Here is a 12,597-nt window from a genome sequence, read left to right on the forward strand (position 1 = left end):
GCTTTGGACAGGGATCAATAAACTCTTAATAACTCCAAAGTCTGCGGGAGGAGCTCGGGAATGCTTTAGCAGCCGGAGTTCCCTGGCACTGACAGCTCCTCCGAGGGGAAGGAATTGCATTATTGGAAGGAGACGTGGATGGAGCACAAATCCATGGCCACAGACATCGCCTGCCCGCAGATGCCAATGGAAACCTTGACACCAGCCCTGCCAGACACTCCGCACAGCAAATCCCAAATTCCCAGTGAAGCCAGAGGGCTCATCGATCCACCTTTTATCCAGGGGCTTTAGAGAGACTTGGGAAAAACAGGAGAGGAGGAGTTGTGCCAAACAATCCATGCTGCTGGAGCTGGAATGCTTGGAAGGCTGCACAGGGTCACTTGGCTGATGGGCAGCATCCCCGCTCCCTGGCCAGCAGCATCCCACTTTTTGTATCCCACTTTTCTGATCCTCAGCATCCCACAATTCTGATCCCCAGAATCCCACCATTCTGCTCCTCAGCATCCCACTTTTCTGATCCCCAGAATCCCACCATTCTGCTCCTCACCATCCCACTTTTCTGATCCCCAGAATCCCACCTTTCTAATCCTCACCATCCCACCTTTCTGATCCTCAGCATCCCACTTTTCTGGTCCTCACCACCCCCCCCTTTGTGCTCCTCAGTGTCCCACAGTTCTGATCCCCAGAATCCCACTTTTCCGGTCCTCACTGTTCCACCTTTCTTATCCTCACCATTCCCCCTTTCTGCTCCTCAGAATCCCACTTGGTCCTCAGTGTCCTCAGCATCCCACCTTGCTGATCCTCAGCATCCCGTTTTTCTGGTCCTCAGAATCCCACTTTTCCATTCAGCAGCACCATCCCGCCTCACCAGCCGGCACCATCCCACCTTTCCAGCCGGCACCATCCCATCCCACCCAACCCACAGTGCCAGCTGGCACCATCCCTCCTTCCCAGATGGCAGCACCATCCCACCTCTCCAGCTGGGAGCATCCTGCCTTTCCATCCAATATCCCATCCCACCTCTCCAGCTGGGAGCATCCTGCCTTTCCATCCAATATCCCATCCCACCTCTCCAGCTGGGAGCATCCTGCCTTTCCAGCCAATATCCCATCCCACCTCTCCAGCTGGGAGCATCCCACATTTCCAGGCAGCACCATCCCACCTCTCCAGCTGGCCCCATCTCTCCTTGCTGATCTGTGACTTCCTACCTCTCTGGCCGGAAGCACCATCCCAACTTCTGCAGCTGGAAACATCCCGCATTTCCAGCTGGCAGCATTATCCCACCTCAGTGGATGGAAGCATCCCACCTTTCCGGTTGGAAGCATTATCCCAGCTCACTGGATGGTGGCATCCTGCCTCTCGAGCAGGAAGCATCCCACACTTTCAGTTGGCATCATCCCGCCTCACTGCCTGGAAACATCCCACATTTCCAGTCAGGGCCATTATCCCACCTCTATGGCTGGAAACATCCGGCCTTTCCGGTCGGAAGCGTTATTCCACCTCACTGGATCGCAGCATCCCGCCTCTCCAGTTGGAAACATCCCGCCTTTCCAGTGGCATCATCCCACCTCACCACCTGGAACCATCCAACCTTTCCGGTCAGAAGCATCATCCCACCTCTCCAGCTGGAAACATCCCGCCTTTCCAGTCATCATTATCCCATTTCTCCAGCTGGAGCATCCCGCCTTTCCAGTCATCCACATTTCCCGTCAGGACCATTATCCCACCTCTATGGCTGGAAGCACCCCACCCTTCTCCCTCACTGGACGGCAGCATCCCGCCTTTCCAGGTGGCTTCATCCCACCTCACCACCTGGGAACATCCGGCCTTTCCGGTCAGAAGCATTATCCCACCTCTCCAGCTGGAAGCATCCCGCCTTTCCAGTCATCCTTATCCCATTTCTCCAGCTGGAGCATCCCGCCTTTCCAGTCATCCTTATCCCATTTCTCCAGCTGGAAGCATCCCACCTTTCCAGTCAGGACCATGATCCCACCCCACCATCCAGAAGCCTCATCCTGCTTTTCCAGCAACATTCCACCTTTCCAGCTGGCACAGCCATCCCGCCGTGGTGGAGAAGAGCATCCCAGCATCATCCCACCTTCCAGCTGGCAGCATTCCCTCTTCCAGGAGATCCATCCCTCCTCTCCAGCAGCCTCATCCCACCTCATCCATCCCATGTGGATGGGAGCAATTCCCTCATGGAGCATCCCAGTTAAAAATCCTGCTTGGGGGAATTTTCCCTTCCAGGGGGATTCCAGTTCCTCTTTTCCCTTCTCCCAGCCCCTGGCTGCCTTCCCGCATGAAGGATCCCCTGGAAGTGAACAATCCCTCCTTTCCATGGATACAACACTTCCAACCGAGCCTCCACCATCTGTTCCAGGCTCCGATTATCCACGCACAGATCGGGAATCTCCCGTTAGCAGCACTTTGGAGCAGCTCTGATCCCGTTCCAGCCCGTTTGGAAGGATTCCTTTGGATTTGAACATGGATTTTGGGGCCTGGCTGGCTCAGTTTGGAATTCCCAAGGATGGGAGACAGGGAACAACCGGCCCGGGAAAGGCAAACGCTCCCTGGCGCATCCTCAACTCAGAAATACAGGGAAAAAAGGGATATGGGAATTCCCAAAGCGACGCTGTAGGACGAGGGTGGGATTTTAATCAAGGGAAAGGAGAAAAAACGGGATTGGAGGGACTGGATCTCTCCCAGCTTTGCTCTTCACGGCACAGAGCTGGGATGGAAGGAGGCGGTGCCGGAGCCCCTGGGCTGTGCTGATAAGGCCGGGAAAAGGCTGATAGGGCTGGCTCCACTCGGGAAAACGCTGATAAGGAGCAGGAAAAGGCTGATAAGGAACCGGGAGAACGCAGATGCGGCTGGCTTCTCCCGGGATAACGTTCCCTGGGATGGTTTTGCCTGGGATAACCCTGATCATGAGCGGGAAATCGCTGATAAAGCCGGCTTCACCCGGGAAAAAGCTGATAAGAATGGTTCTGCCTGGGAAAACGCTGGTAAGAAACCGGGAAAACGCAAATGTGGCCGGCTTCTCCCGGGATAATGTCCCCAGGATGGTTCCACTTGGAAAAGGCTGATAAGGATGGGGATAGCACTGATAAGGACAGGGATAGCGCTGGTAAGGACCAAGGACCGGGATCACACTGATAAGGATGGCTCCTCTTGGGATAAAGCTCCTTGGGATGGCTCCAGCTGTGCCTGAACCACGGCAAAGATTCCCAAAAAAAGAGAGAATAAATAGATGGGAAAAGAAAGAGAGAATGAACAGGAACAAAAACGTGGATTGGGAAATGCTTCCTCTGTCCCCAAACCCTTCCTGGGCTTGTTTCAGTTCTTTGAGAGCCCAAAATCAAGTAGGACCTTCCCAAAAAAATCCAATGACTGGAAAAACTGGCTCTGGGGATGATCTCCTCCTCCTACCAGCTCCTGTTTTCCTTGGGAAAAAAAGGCAAGCTGTGAAAACCCTTTTCCTGATGACATCTCCCAGCTCCATACCCACTTTCCCAAACATTCCCGAGGCTTTCAAGTGCCTGGCCCTGGGGCGGGGGAATTTTCTGCTCCCAAATTCCATTTGTTCTTCAACATGTGGAGAAAGGGAGGAAAACAGAGCGCTGGAGCCAGGAAAGTGGCAGCTTTTCATTGTCGGGTCTGGGAAATATTCCATGAGCGGGGAATGTTTGATTCCTTGTTTCTGATCCAGGGATGCTCCTGATCCCTCACTCCATGCACAGGGAATCCTTGATCCTTGTTCCTGCTCCAGGATTCTCCCAATCCCTCATTCCATGGAATGTTTAATCCTTTCTTTTGCTCCAGGATTCTCCCAGTCCCTCATTCCATGGAATGTTCCTTGTTTCTGATCCAGGGATGCTCCTGATCCCTCACTCCATGCACAGGGAATCCTTGATCCTTGTTCCTGCTCCAGGATTCTCCCAGTCCCTCATTCCATGGAATGTTTGATCCTTGTTCCTGGATTCTCCCAGTTCCAGGATTCTCCCAGTCCCTCATTCCATGGAATGTTTGATCCTTGCTCCTGCTCCAGGATTGTCCCAGTCCCTCATTCCATGGAATATTTGATCTTTGTTCCTGCTCCAGGATTCTCCCAGTCCCTCATTCCATGGAATGTTTGATCCTTGCTCCTGCTCCAGGATTGTCCCAGTCCCTCATTCCATGGAATATTTGATCTTTGTTCCTGCTCCAGGATTCTCCCAGTCCCTCATTCCATGGAATGTTTGATCCTTGTTCCTGCTCCAGGATTCTCCCAGTCCCTCATTCCATGGAATGTTTGATCCTTGCTCCTGCTCCAGGGATGCTCCTGATCCCTCATTCCACGCAAAGGGAATGTTTGAATCCTCATCCCATGAATTCCTCCCGTGGGCACAGGGAGTGTTTTAATCCAGTTTAATTCCCTGATTTTCCTGTCTGGAGGCAAGTGACGGCCAAATCCCAAGGGAAGCACTGGATTTACAGCTGGATTTACAGCCCCGGAGTCAGGGATGGGAAATTCCTGCCTGCAGCTGCCAAAACCTTTTCCAAACAGGAATCAGGAATTTGTTCAACATCTGAGGAGCAGCTCTGTGGATCCAGGGAAACCAAAGCAGGGATGGAGCAACTCTGGAGCATCTCCTAAACATCCCGGGAACATCCCTGGAGCATCTCCAGAACATCCCCTGAGCATCTTCCGAGTAACCCTTGAGTATCCCAAGCATCATCTGACTCCTCTGAGTAACCTTGGAGTTCCTCCTGACCTACCTGAACATCCAGTGAGCATCCCGAGCTTCTCCTGAACATGCCTGGAGTATCCTCCGAGTAACCCCCGAGTGTCCTGAGCATCCCCTGACTCTCCTGAGTATCCTCTGAGTAACCCTGCAGTAACTCCTGCTCCCCGTGAACATCCTCATGAGCATCCCGAGCTTCTCCTGAATATCCCTGGAGTATCCTCTGAGTAACCTTGGAGTATGCTCTGAGTGACCCCTGAGTATCCTCTGAGTGACCCCCGGGCACCCTGAGCATGTCCAGAACATTCCCGAAGCATTCCCGGAGTAATCCCTGAGCATCTCCTGACGCCTCCCTGAGCATCCCAAACTCCTCCCGAGCCTCTCCTGAGCAGGGCCTGAGGCTCCTCCTGATCCATCCCATAATATTCCCTCCCCAGCCCCGTTTTCCCGCCCTTTTCCCACTCTAAATCCACATTCATTCCCACGCAGCTGTGCTTTTCCTTACGGATAAAAACCAACTCCAAACGTAGCAGGGAAAAACAGCCAAAAACACCCCAAAAAACCCCAAATCCCAAAGGATTGGGAAGGGTTTCCCATTTCCCACCCGCTCATCCCATGGGATGAGCCAGGCCCAGCCCTTCCTGGGCCACTCTGGATATTTCCAGCTGGAAAACCTCCCAAGACTGGAGGAAATCCAGGTTTTTCTTACTCCCCACACCAGGAAAAATGAGCTGGGAAAATCCGATCAGGAAATTCTCATTTCCCGAGGAAATGAAGCCAGAAAGAAACTGGGAAGAAGGGAAATTCCATCCCAGTTTTTCCCCCGGGGTTGAAGCCTCTCCTGACCTTTTTTCCAAGCTGCAGAGTCGGTTTTAGAGCAGCGGGAATGGAGCAGGTGTGGAATCAGGAATAAACCTGGAATTCTGGAAGTGATTCCCACTTGGAATAAAAGCAAGGAGACGCTCCTGTTCCTGTTTTATAAATAAATATGGATCTGTTTTTCCCAATTTTCCCAAGCGTTGGATTTCTCTGCCCATTCCCACCTCTAAAAATCCCCATTTTCGCCACCTTTTCCCTGAGAATCATCAGGAAAACTGGGAATACTCCTTGGAAGGGGCATGGGTTCTGCTGGAATCCTTTCAATGGGGCAAAAATAGGGAAAAAAATCCTAAAAATTTGAATTAATAGGGAGAAAGGACTCACCGCACGGTGGATTGGTAGACGAGGTCTTCCCGCTTCCGGTAGTTTTCCATCTGGGAAAAATTGGTGGAAAACATGGCATCGAAGGTGAAGATCTTCTGCTTGATGGTGCCGCCGTCAGTGACCTGCGGGAAACAACCCCAGTGTCCCAAATCTGGGAATTTTGGGCCCTTCTTGGAATATTTCAAAGGGTTTTCGTTCTGAGAATTTGAATAAATTGATTTTGATTTGAATAGATTTGTTTAAATTTGAATGTATTTATTTAGGTTTTAAAATATTTATTTGCATTTTAATGTAATTTTTATTATTTTGGTATTTATTTAGATTTGAATAAAATTATTTAAATTTTAATTTGTATTAAATGTTGTAAATATAGTAATTTTAATATTTTATCTGGTGCATTTAAATATTTATATTAGAATTTTGGTTTTGTTTTTATTTTAATTTTTGTTTTTATTATATCGTGACTTCCATATTTATCCATAGAATCCCAGCATCTTTCATTTCTTTGGAATTTATGGATTTATGGTGCCCTGCTGAGGTGAAATCTCAGTCTACATTTTCCATCCTGTTATTCCATTTTCCACCTGGGAATTGTCACTTTTAAATGGAAAATTGCTTTTTTTTAGGACTCTGTTCCCTGTGTCTTCCCGTGCCTCTGGATTTATCTTCTCTGCTTTCCAGGAGGAGTTTTAGTGGAAAAATATGGAGGAAAATGGGAATTTTGGGGCTAAACCAGCTCCCAGCAGAGAGTGAAATTTCCCATTTTTTAAAATAAACCAGGAACAGCAGAAGAAGACTTTGGGATTTAATCCTCAAATCCAAAATTTCCCAAGGACAAAACCCCAAATCCCCACCCAACACTTGGCCAAAATTCTGCAGTTATTCCCCATTTCCCCTCTTCCCGATTTTTTAGTGGCAAAAAGTGGTGGAAAAGGAGGAAAAAAAATCCATCACTAAAAAAAACCTGTTCCAGTTTATTATCCCAGGCTGAGGCATTTATGGGAAAGGAATTCCACCCTGGCATGGATGAGGGATAAAGAAAAGTGGAAAAAATGACAGGAATTGTAAATCTCCGGCCTTGGGAAGTTTCCAAGGATTTTTCCGGACTTTTCTTTGCGTTTGAGGAGAAACCTGGGAGCTGCTCCGGGATGGAGAAGGGAGCCAAATCCAAAGGGATTTTAAGGATTCTTTTAGGGTGGGAAGTGCTGGGAATGATGGAGGTGGCAGCCATGGATCGGGCGTTTGCAGCCTTGGGATTTTCCCAGCACATCTGGACAGATGTGGGACCAAATCCTGCCCCATCCAAGGGGAGCTGGAATCACCCTCTGGGAGAGCCGCTTCCAATCCTGAGGGAATTCCAGAGAATTCCAGAAAAAGCCTCATCAGGATTTCTCTCTCTCCAGGGATCAGCCCTAATTCCAGCCTTTTTTCCAGGCACGGGGGAATTTTTTGGGGGGAGAAGCTCCATAGGAATTTGCAGCTGAACTGGGAATCATAAAAGGAGGAATCAGGCAGCATCCCATGGTTCCTGTCCTAATGGATGCCTCCACATCCAGGAATTTTGGGAAAAGAAGCACACGAACATATTATAGACACTGCTCTTCCTGCATTATTCATAAATCCCAGGAAAAATCCCATTCCCGACAAAACTCAGCTGTTCCCAAGGCAGCTCCTGCCTGCCTCCCCCTCCTCCACAGTGACCCGATCAAATCCTGAAATCCATTAAAATGAACATTTGCTGTTCCCAAAATCCATTAAAATCTCTGGAGCCTCCCATCAGGATGCCCAAAGGACCCAAAATCGTTGGGAAGTGATGGATGTGGGATGAAGGGAGCGGTTGGAAAGGGCCGGAATTGGGATCTGATCCAGGCTCCGTGTCCCGAGCATGGATTGATGGATTCCCTTTCTCCAAGCAAATGGAAATGGCTCTGGAAAGAGGGAAAATTCCCTGGAGCAGCTGCAGCACTCCCCGTGTTTGGGGAGGGAGGAGGAGGAGGGGGTGCAGTGTCCACGTCAGAGCCCCGGGAAGAACTCATCATCCTGGGAAAGTCCGGATTTAGGATTTTCCTGCCCATTCCCTGGAGAATCAACTGGGAAGAACTCATCATCCTGGAAAACCCCAGTTTAGGGTTTTTTCCTGTCCATTCCCTGGAGAATCAACCAGGAAAACCCTTTATCCTGAAATACTCCTGGTTTAGGATTTTCCTGCCCATTCCCTGGAGAATCAACTGGGCAAAACTTGTGATCCTGGAAAACTCTGAATTTAGGGGATTTTTCCTGTCCATTCCCTGGAGAATCACAACAATGGGAAGAACTCATTATCCTGGAAAACTCCGGGTTTAGGTTTTTCCTTGCCATACCCTAGAGAATCAACCAGGAAAAGGCTTCATCCTGGAAAACTCCACATTTGGGATTTTCCTGCCCATTCCCTGGAGAATCAACTGCAAAAAAACTCATTATCCTGGAAAACTCCTGGTTTCACTTTTTCCTGCTCATTCCCTGCAGAATCAACCAGGAAAACTCTATCCTGGAAAACTCCTGGTTTAGGATTTTCCTGCCCATTCCCTGGAGAATCAACCAGGAAAACCCTATAGTGGAAAACTCCTGGTTTAGGATTTTCCTGCCCATTCCCTGGAGAATCAACCAGGAAAACTCTATAGTGGAAAACTCCTGGTTTAGGATTTTCCTGCCCATTCCCTGGAGAATCAACCAGGAAAACTCTATAGTGGAAAACTCCTGGTTTAGGATTTTCCTGCCCATTCCCTGGAGAAGCAAACAAGAAAAGCTTGTTATCCTGGAAAACTCTGGATTTAGGTTTTTTCCTGCCTCCCCCACCCATTCCTCAAAGAGTCACAACCAATGGGAAAAACTCGTTATCCTGGAAAACTCTGGATTTTCCATACTCCAGGGATACTACACGAGCAATTTCGATACTGCAGGGATACCACCAGGAGCAATTCCCATACTCCAGGGATACCACCAGGAGCAATTCCCATACTGCAGGGATACCACCAGGAGCAATGCTCCAGGGATACTACACGAGCAATTTCGATACTCCAGGGATACCACCAGGAGCAATTCCCATACTGCAGGGATACCACCAGGAGCAATTCCCATACTCCAGGGATACCACCAGGAGCAATTCCCATACTGCAGGGATACCACCAGGAGCAATGCCAGGGCCCTGCTCCCAGCAATCCCAGCTCCAGTTCATTCCCTCCCCGCTAATTACCCTGAGCACCAAACTCTAATTAACGGAGGCAGAGCTCCGTGGGCTCCCCTCCATTCCCACCCTTCATTCCGGACATCCCAGGAATCCCACTCAGCACCAGGGAATGGTTCCTGGCCCTGGTCTGACACCCCAGATCCACCAAACCCCGTTTGCAATTCCCAAATTCCCAAATTCCCAAATTCCCATGCTCTGGGCCCAGCCCAGCTCAGCTCCGCTTCCCTTCCTGCTGCACAGAGCTTGAGTGGGGCCTCCAAGGATTTTCCCTCCCTCTCCTGCTTTCCTGAGCTCCACTGGGAAAAGAAGTCATTTTCCCAGTTCCCATCCTGGCACCGACCACACAAATCTGGGATCTGGCGCAACCCCGGAGACGCCGGCACCGGGACCCAGTGAACAGGTCCGGGTGTTGCCAGCCTCATTCCGAGCGGATTCTGCCACCCCCGTCTCCTGCCAAGGCTTTTTCGGGAGCTCTCCAGGTGCAGATCCATGTTCACACCTGTTCCCGGGAACATCACACCTTGCGGAGGTGTTGGGATTGTTGGATGTTAATTAACGCCTCCGCCTGTGGGATGTGTTCCTGTTTATTCTCGGAAAAATTCCCTTTGCTCATCCCAGGAATTCTGAAAACAGCGGCGTTCCAGCAGCTGAGGGGTTTCCCAGCGGGAGGAAAGGGCTGTCCCTGCTGTCCCTCATGCCTGGGGAATCCAGGAATTGCTGGAATTGCAGGGGCTGGTTGCAGTGTGGGGTTTCTCCATGGGGTTTCACCCATGGGATGAGGCTCCTCAGCCTCGGAGTGCAGAGATCCCAACGGGATCACCCACCTGGGAGTTATGGATCCATCCTGGGGGTTATGGATCCATTCCATGAGTTATGAATGTACTCTGTGGGTTATAGATTCATCCCAGGGGTTATGGATCCATCACATGGGTTACAGATGTATTCCACGGATTATGGATCCATCCCAGGAGTTATAGATGTATTCCATGGGTTATGGATCAATCCCGTGGGTTATGGATCCATCCCAGGGGCTATGGATCCATCCCACAGGTTATGGATTAATCCCAGGTTTTATAGATATGTTCCACGGGTTATGGATCAATCCCGTGGATTACGGATCCATCCCACAGGTTACGGATCCATCCCAGGGGTTATGGATCCATCCCAGGGGTTATGGATGTACGCTGTGGGTTATGGATCTATCCCACAGGTTATGGATCCATCCCATGAGTTGTGGATTGATCCAATGACTTATGGATCCATCCCAGGGTTATGGATCCATCCCAGGGTTATGGATCCATCCCAGGGTTATGGATCCATCCCAGGGTTATGGATCCAGGGGTTATTCCCCACTCCAGTCCCCACCAAAGTGCTGCCATTGACTTTTCCTCCTCTCTCCCCCCTTTCCCTGCCCCTTCCTGCCCCTGGAGCAGCTCAGATCCCTCAGACTCCAGGAGCTCCTTCTGCTCCTGTCCAATAAATCCCGGGAACAAGGAGCTGGGCGTGACCCCAATCCAGCGCTCCGGAGCCACATTCCCATGATTTACAGGCGGAATAAACAGAATCCCACAGCTCCAGAGGCTCCGCCCCGGCTCTCCCGGATCCATCCAACACCTCGGAGCTGCCACGGGAGCTTTGGGAAGCTGCAAAAGTCCAGGACTGAGGCACTCCGCCCCGGCTCTCCCGGATCCATCCATCACCTCCAACACCCCGGAGCTGCCACGGGAGCTTTGGGAAGCTGCAAAAGTCCAGGACTGAGGCAAGGCAGGGAGAAAAACAGGAGAAAATCCCTTAAAATCAGGAAAGAACTGGGCAAATCCTGAGATGCTCCACGAAAAATTAAACTTCCCAAACCTGGGAAGCTCCCTGGGAAAGGAGCAAGAGGGAAGGAGAGGTAAAAACCCCTGGAAGAAAGGGAGGATTTGTGGGGATAAAAATCACAGCTGGGATATTTCTGCCCTTCCCTTTCCCTCCGAGGTTTCTCGGAGCATCGTTTGCTCCGGAGCAGCAGCCGCTCCCACATCCCTCCTCGCAGGGGGGATTATGCAAATCCAGCTCCCGGGAAAGTGGGTTAATCCAATATTACCGAGTGGAAAAGGGAAGGAAAAACCTGGTGGAGACGGCGGAGCCAGCAGAAAAAAATTCCTCCCTGAAAAAAGGGGGAGGTGGAGCCAATTCCAAGCTGGAATTTTGGATTCGGGGCAGGTTTGGGGTTCTATTCCCTGCCTGTCCAGCGTTTAGGGGTCCATCCATAAATAATTACAGGAAAATCCATCTCGGATTCCGTGGAGATGTTCCTGTGCACACACCACATTCCAGCAGTCGGATTTGCACCCATCCTTTCCCTGTTTATAAACCTGGGAATGGAGGACAGCATTAGGGAAGAGTTCCAACAGTCGGATTTGCACCCATCCTTTTTCCCTGTTTATAAACCTGGGAATGGAGGACAGCATTAGGGAAGAGCAGCTCCTTGTTCAGGGAGCAGGAACAGGATGGGAATCCAAGGAAAAATATTCCCAGCTGCTCCATCTGATGTCACTGGCACTCCTTGCCCTCTCTTTGCCTCCTCCAGGAGTTTTCCCTGGAAAACTTCAGGTTTTGTTGGATAAAACCAATTGTGGTTGGCATCTTATCCCAAATTTCCCTGGAGAAAGGTCAGGACTGATGAACCCGAAGCTGGATCAAGGCTTGGGAACGATGATCCAGGGGCAGCTCCAGCCTCCAAGTCCTTCCTTTGCCAAATAAAACCAGGCTCCAAATCCCTCCTTTCCCAAAGAAAATTTGCCTCCAAGTTCTTCCTTCACCAAATAAAACCAATATCCAAATCCTTCTTTTCTAAATAAAAACAGGCTCCAAATTCCCCCTTTCCCAAGGAAAACCAACATCCAAATGCCCCTTTCCCAAATAAAACTGGTCCCCAAATTCCCCCTTTCCCAAGGAAAACCAACATCCAAATGCCCCTTTCCCAAATAAAACTGGTCCCCAAATTCACCTTTCCAAAATAAAACCAACATCCAAATCCTTCCTTTCCCAAATAAAACTGGCCCCCAATTTCCCCCATTCCCAAATAAAGCCAGGTTCCAAATTCCCCCCTTTCCCAAATAAAGCCAGGTTCCAAATTCACCCCTTTCCCAAAGAAAGCCAGGTTCCAAATTCCCCCCTTTCCCAAATACAGCCAGGAGCTTCCCTCCTGCTCAACATCCCAAATTCCCAAACATGTTGGGAACAGGGTAATTTTTGTTTCTGAAAGCTCCACATGAAGAACCCCAAACTTCTCCCCAGACCCGGATATCCCAAATTTCCCCCATTCCTTCTTTTCCCCATCATTTTCCACCCACCAATCTCTTGGCAGAGCAGCGCCAACCTCAGCTCCGACTCCAAACCCCAACCCAATCCTGAGCCATCCCTAAACCCACCTGGGAGCCACTCCAAAAAGAAAAAGAG

General features: G+C 50.2%; 1 protein-coding gene across 1 annotated transcript in view; it reads right to left on the bottom strand.

Annotated features, from left to right (window-relative positions):
* IGSF21 (immunoglobin superfamily member 21) overlaps positions 1 to 12,597 on the bottom strand; it is a 45,460-nt gene that overhangs the window by 7,051 nt on the left and 25,812 nt on the right. Inside the window, exon 3 of the mRNA XM_039703170.1 lies at positions 5,928 to 6,049. Coding sequence (XP_039559104.1) covers positions 5,928 to 6,049 — 122 coding nt within the window. The remainder of the gene's footprint in view (positions 1 to 5,927; positions 6,050 to 12,597) is intronic.

Source organism: Passer montanus, unplaced genomic scaffold, assembly GCF_014805655.1.
Source record: "Passer montanus isolate IOZ18808 unplaced genomic scaffold, ASM1480565v1 scaffold160, whole genome shotgun sequence".
Classification (NCBI taxonomy): domain Eukaryota; kingdom Metazoa; phylum Chordata; class Aves; order Passeriformes; family Passeridae; genus Passer; species Passer montanus.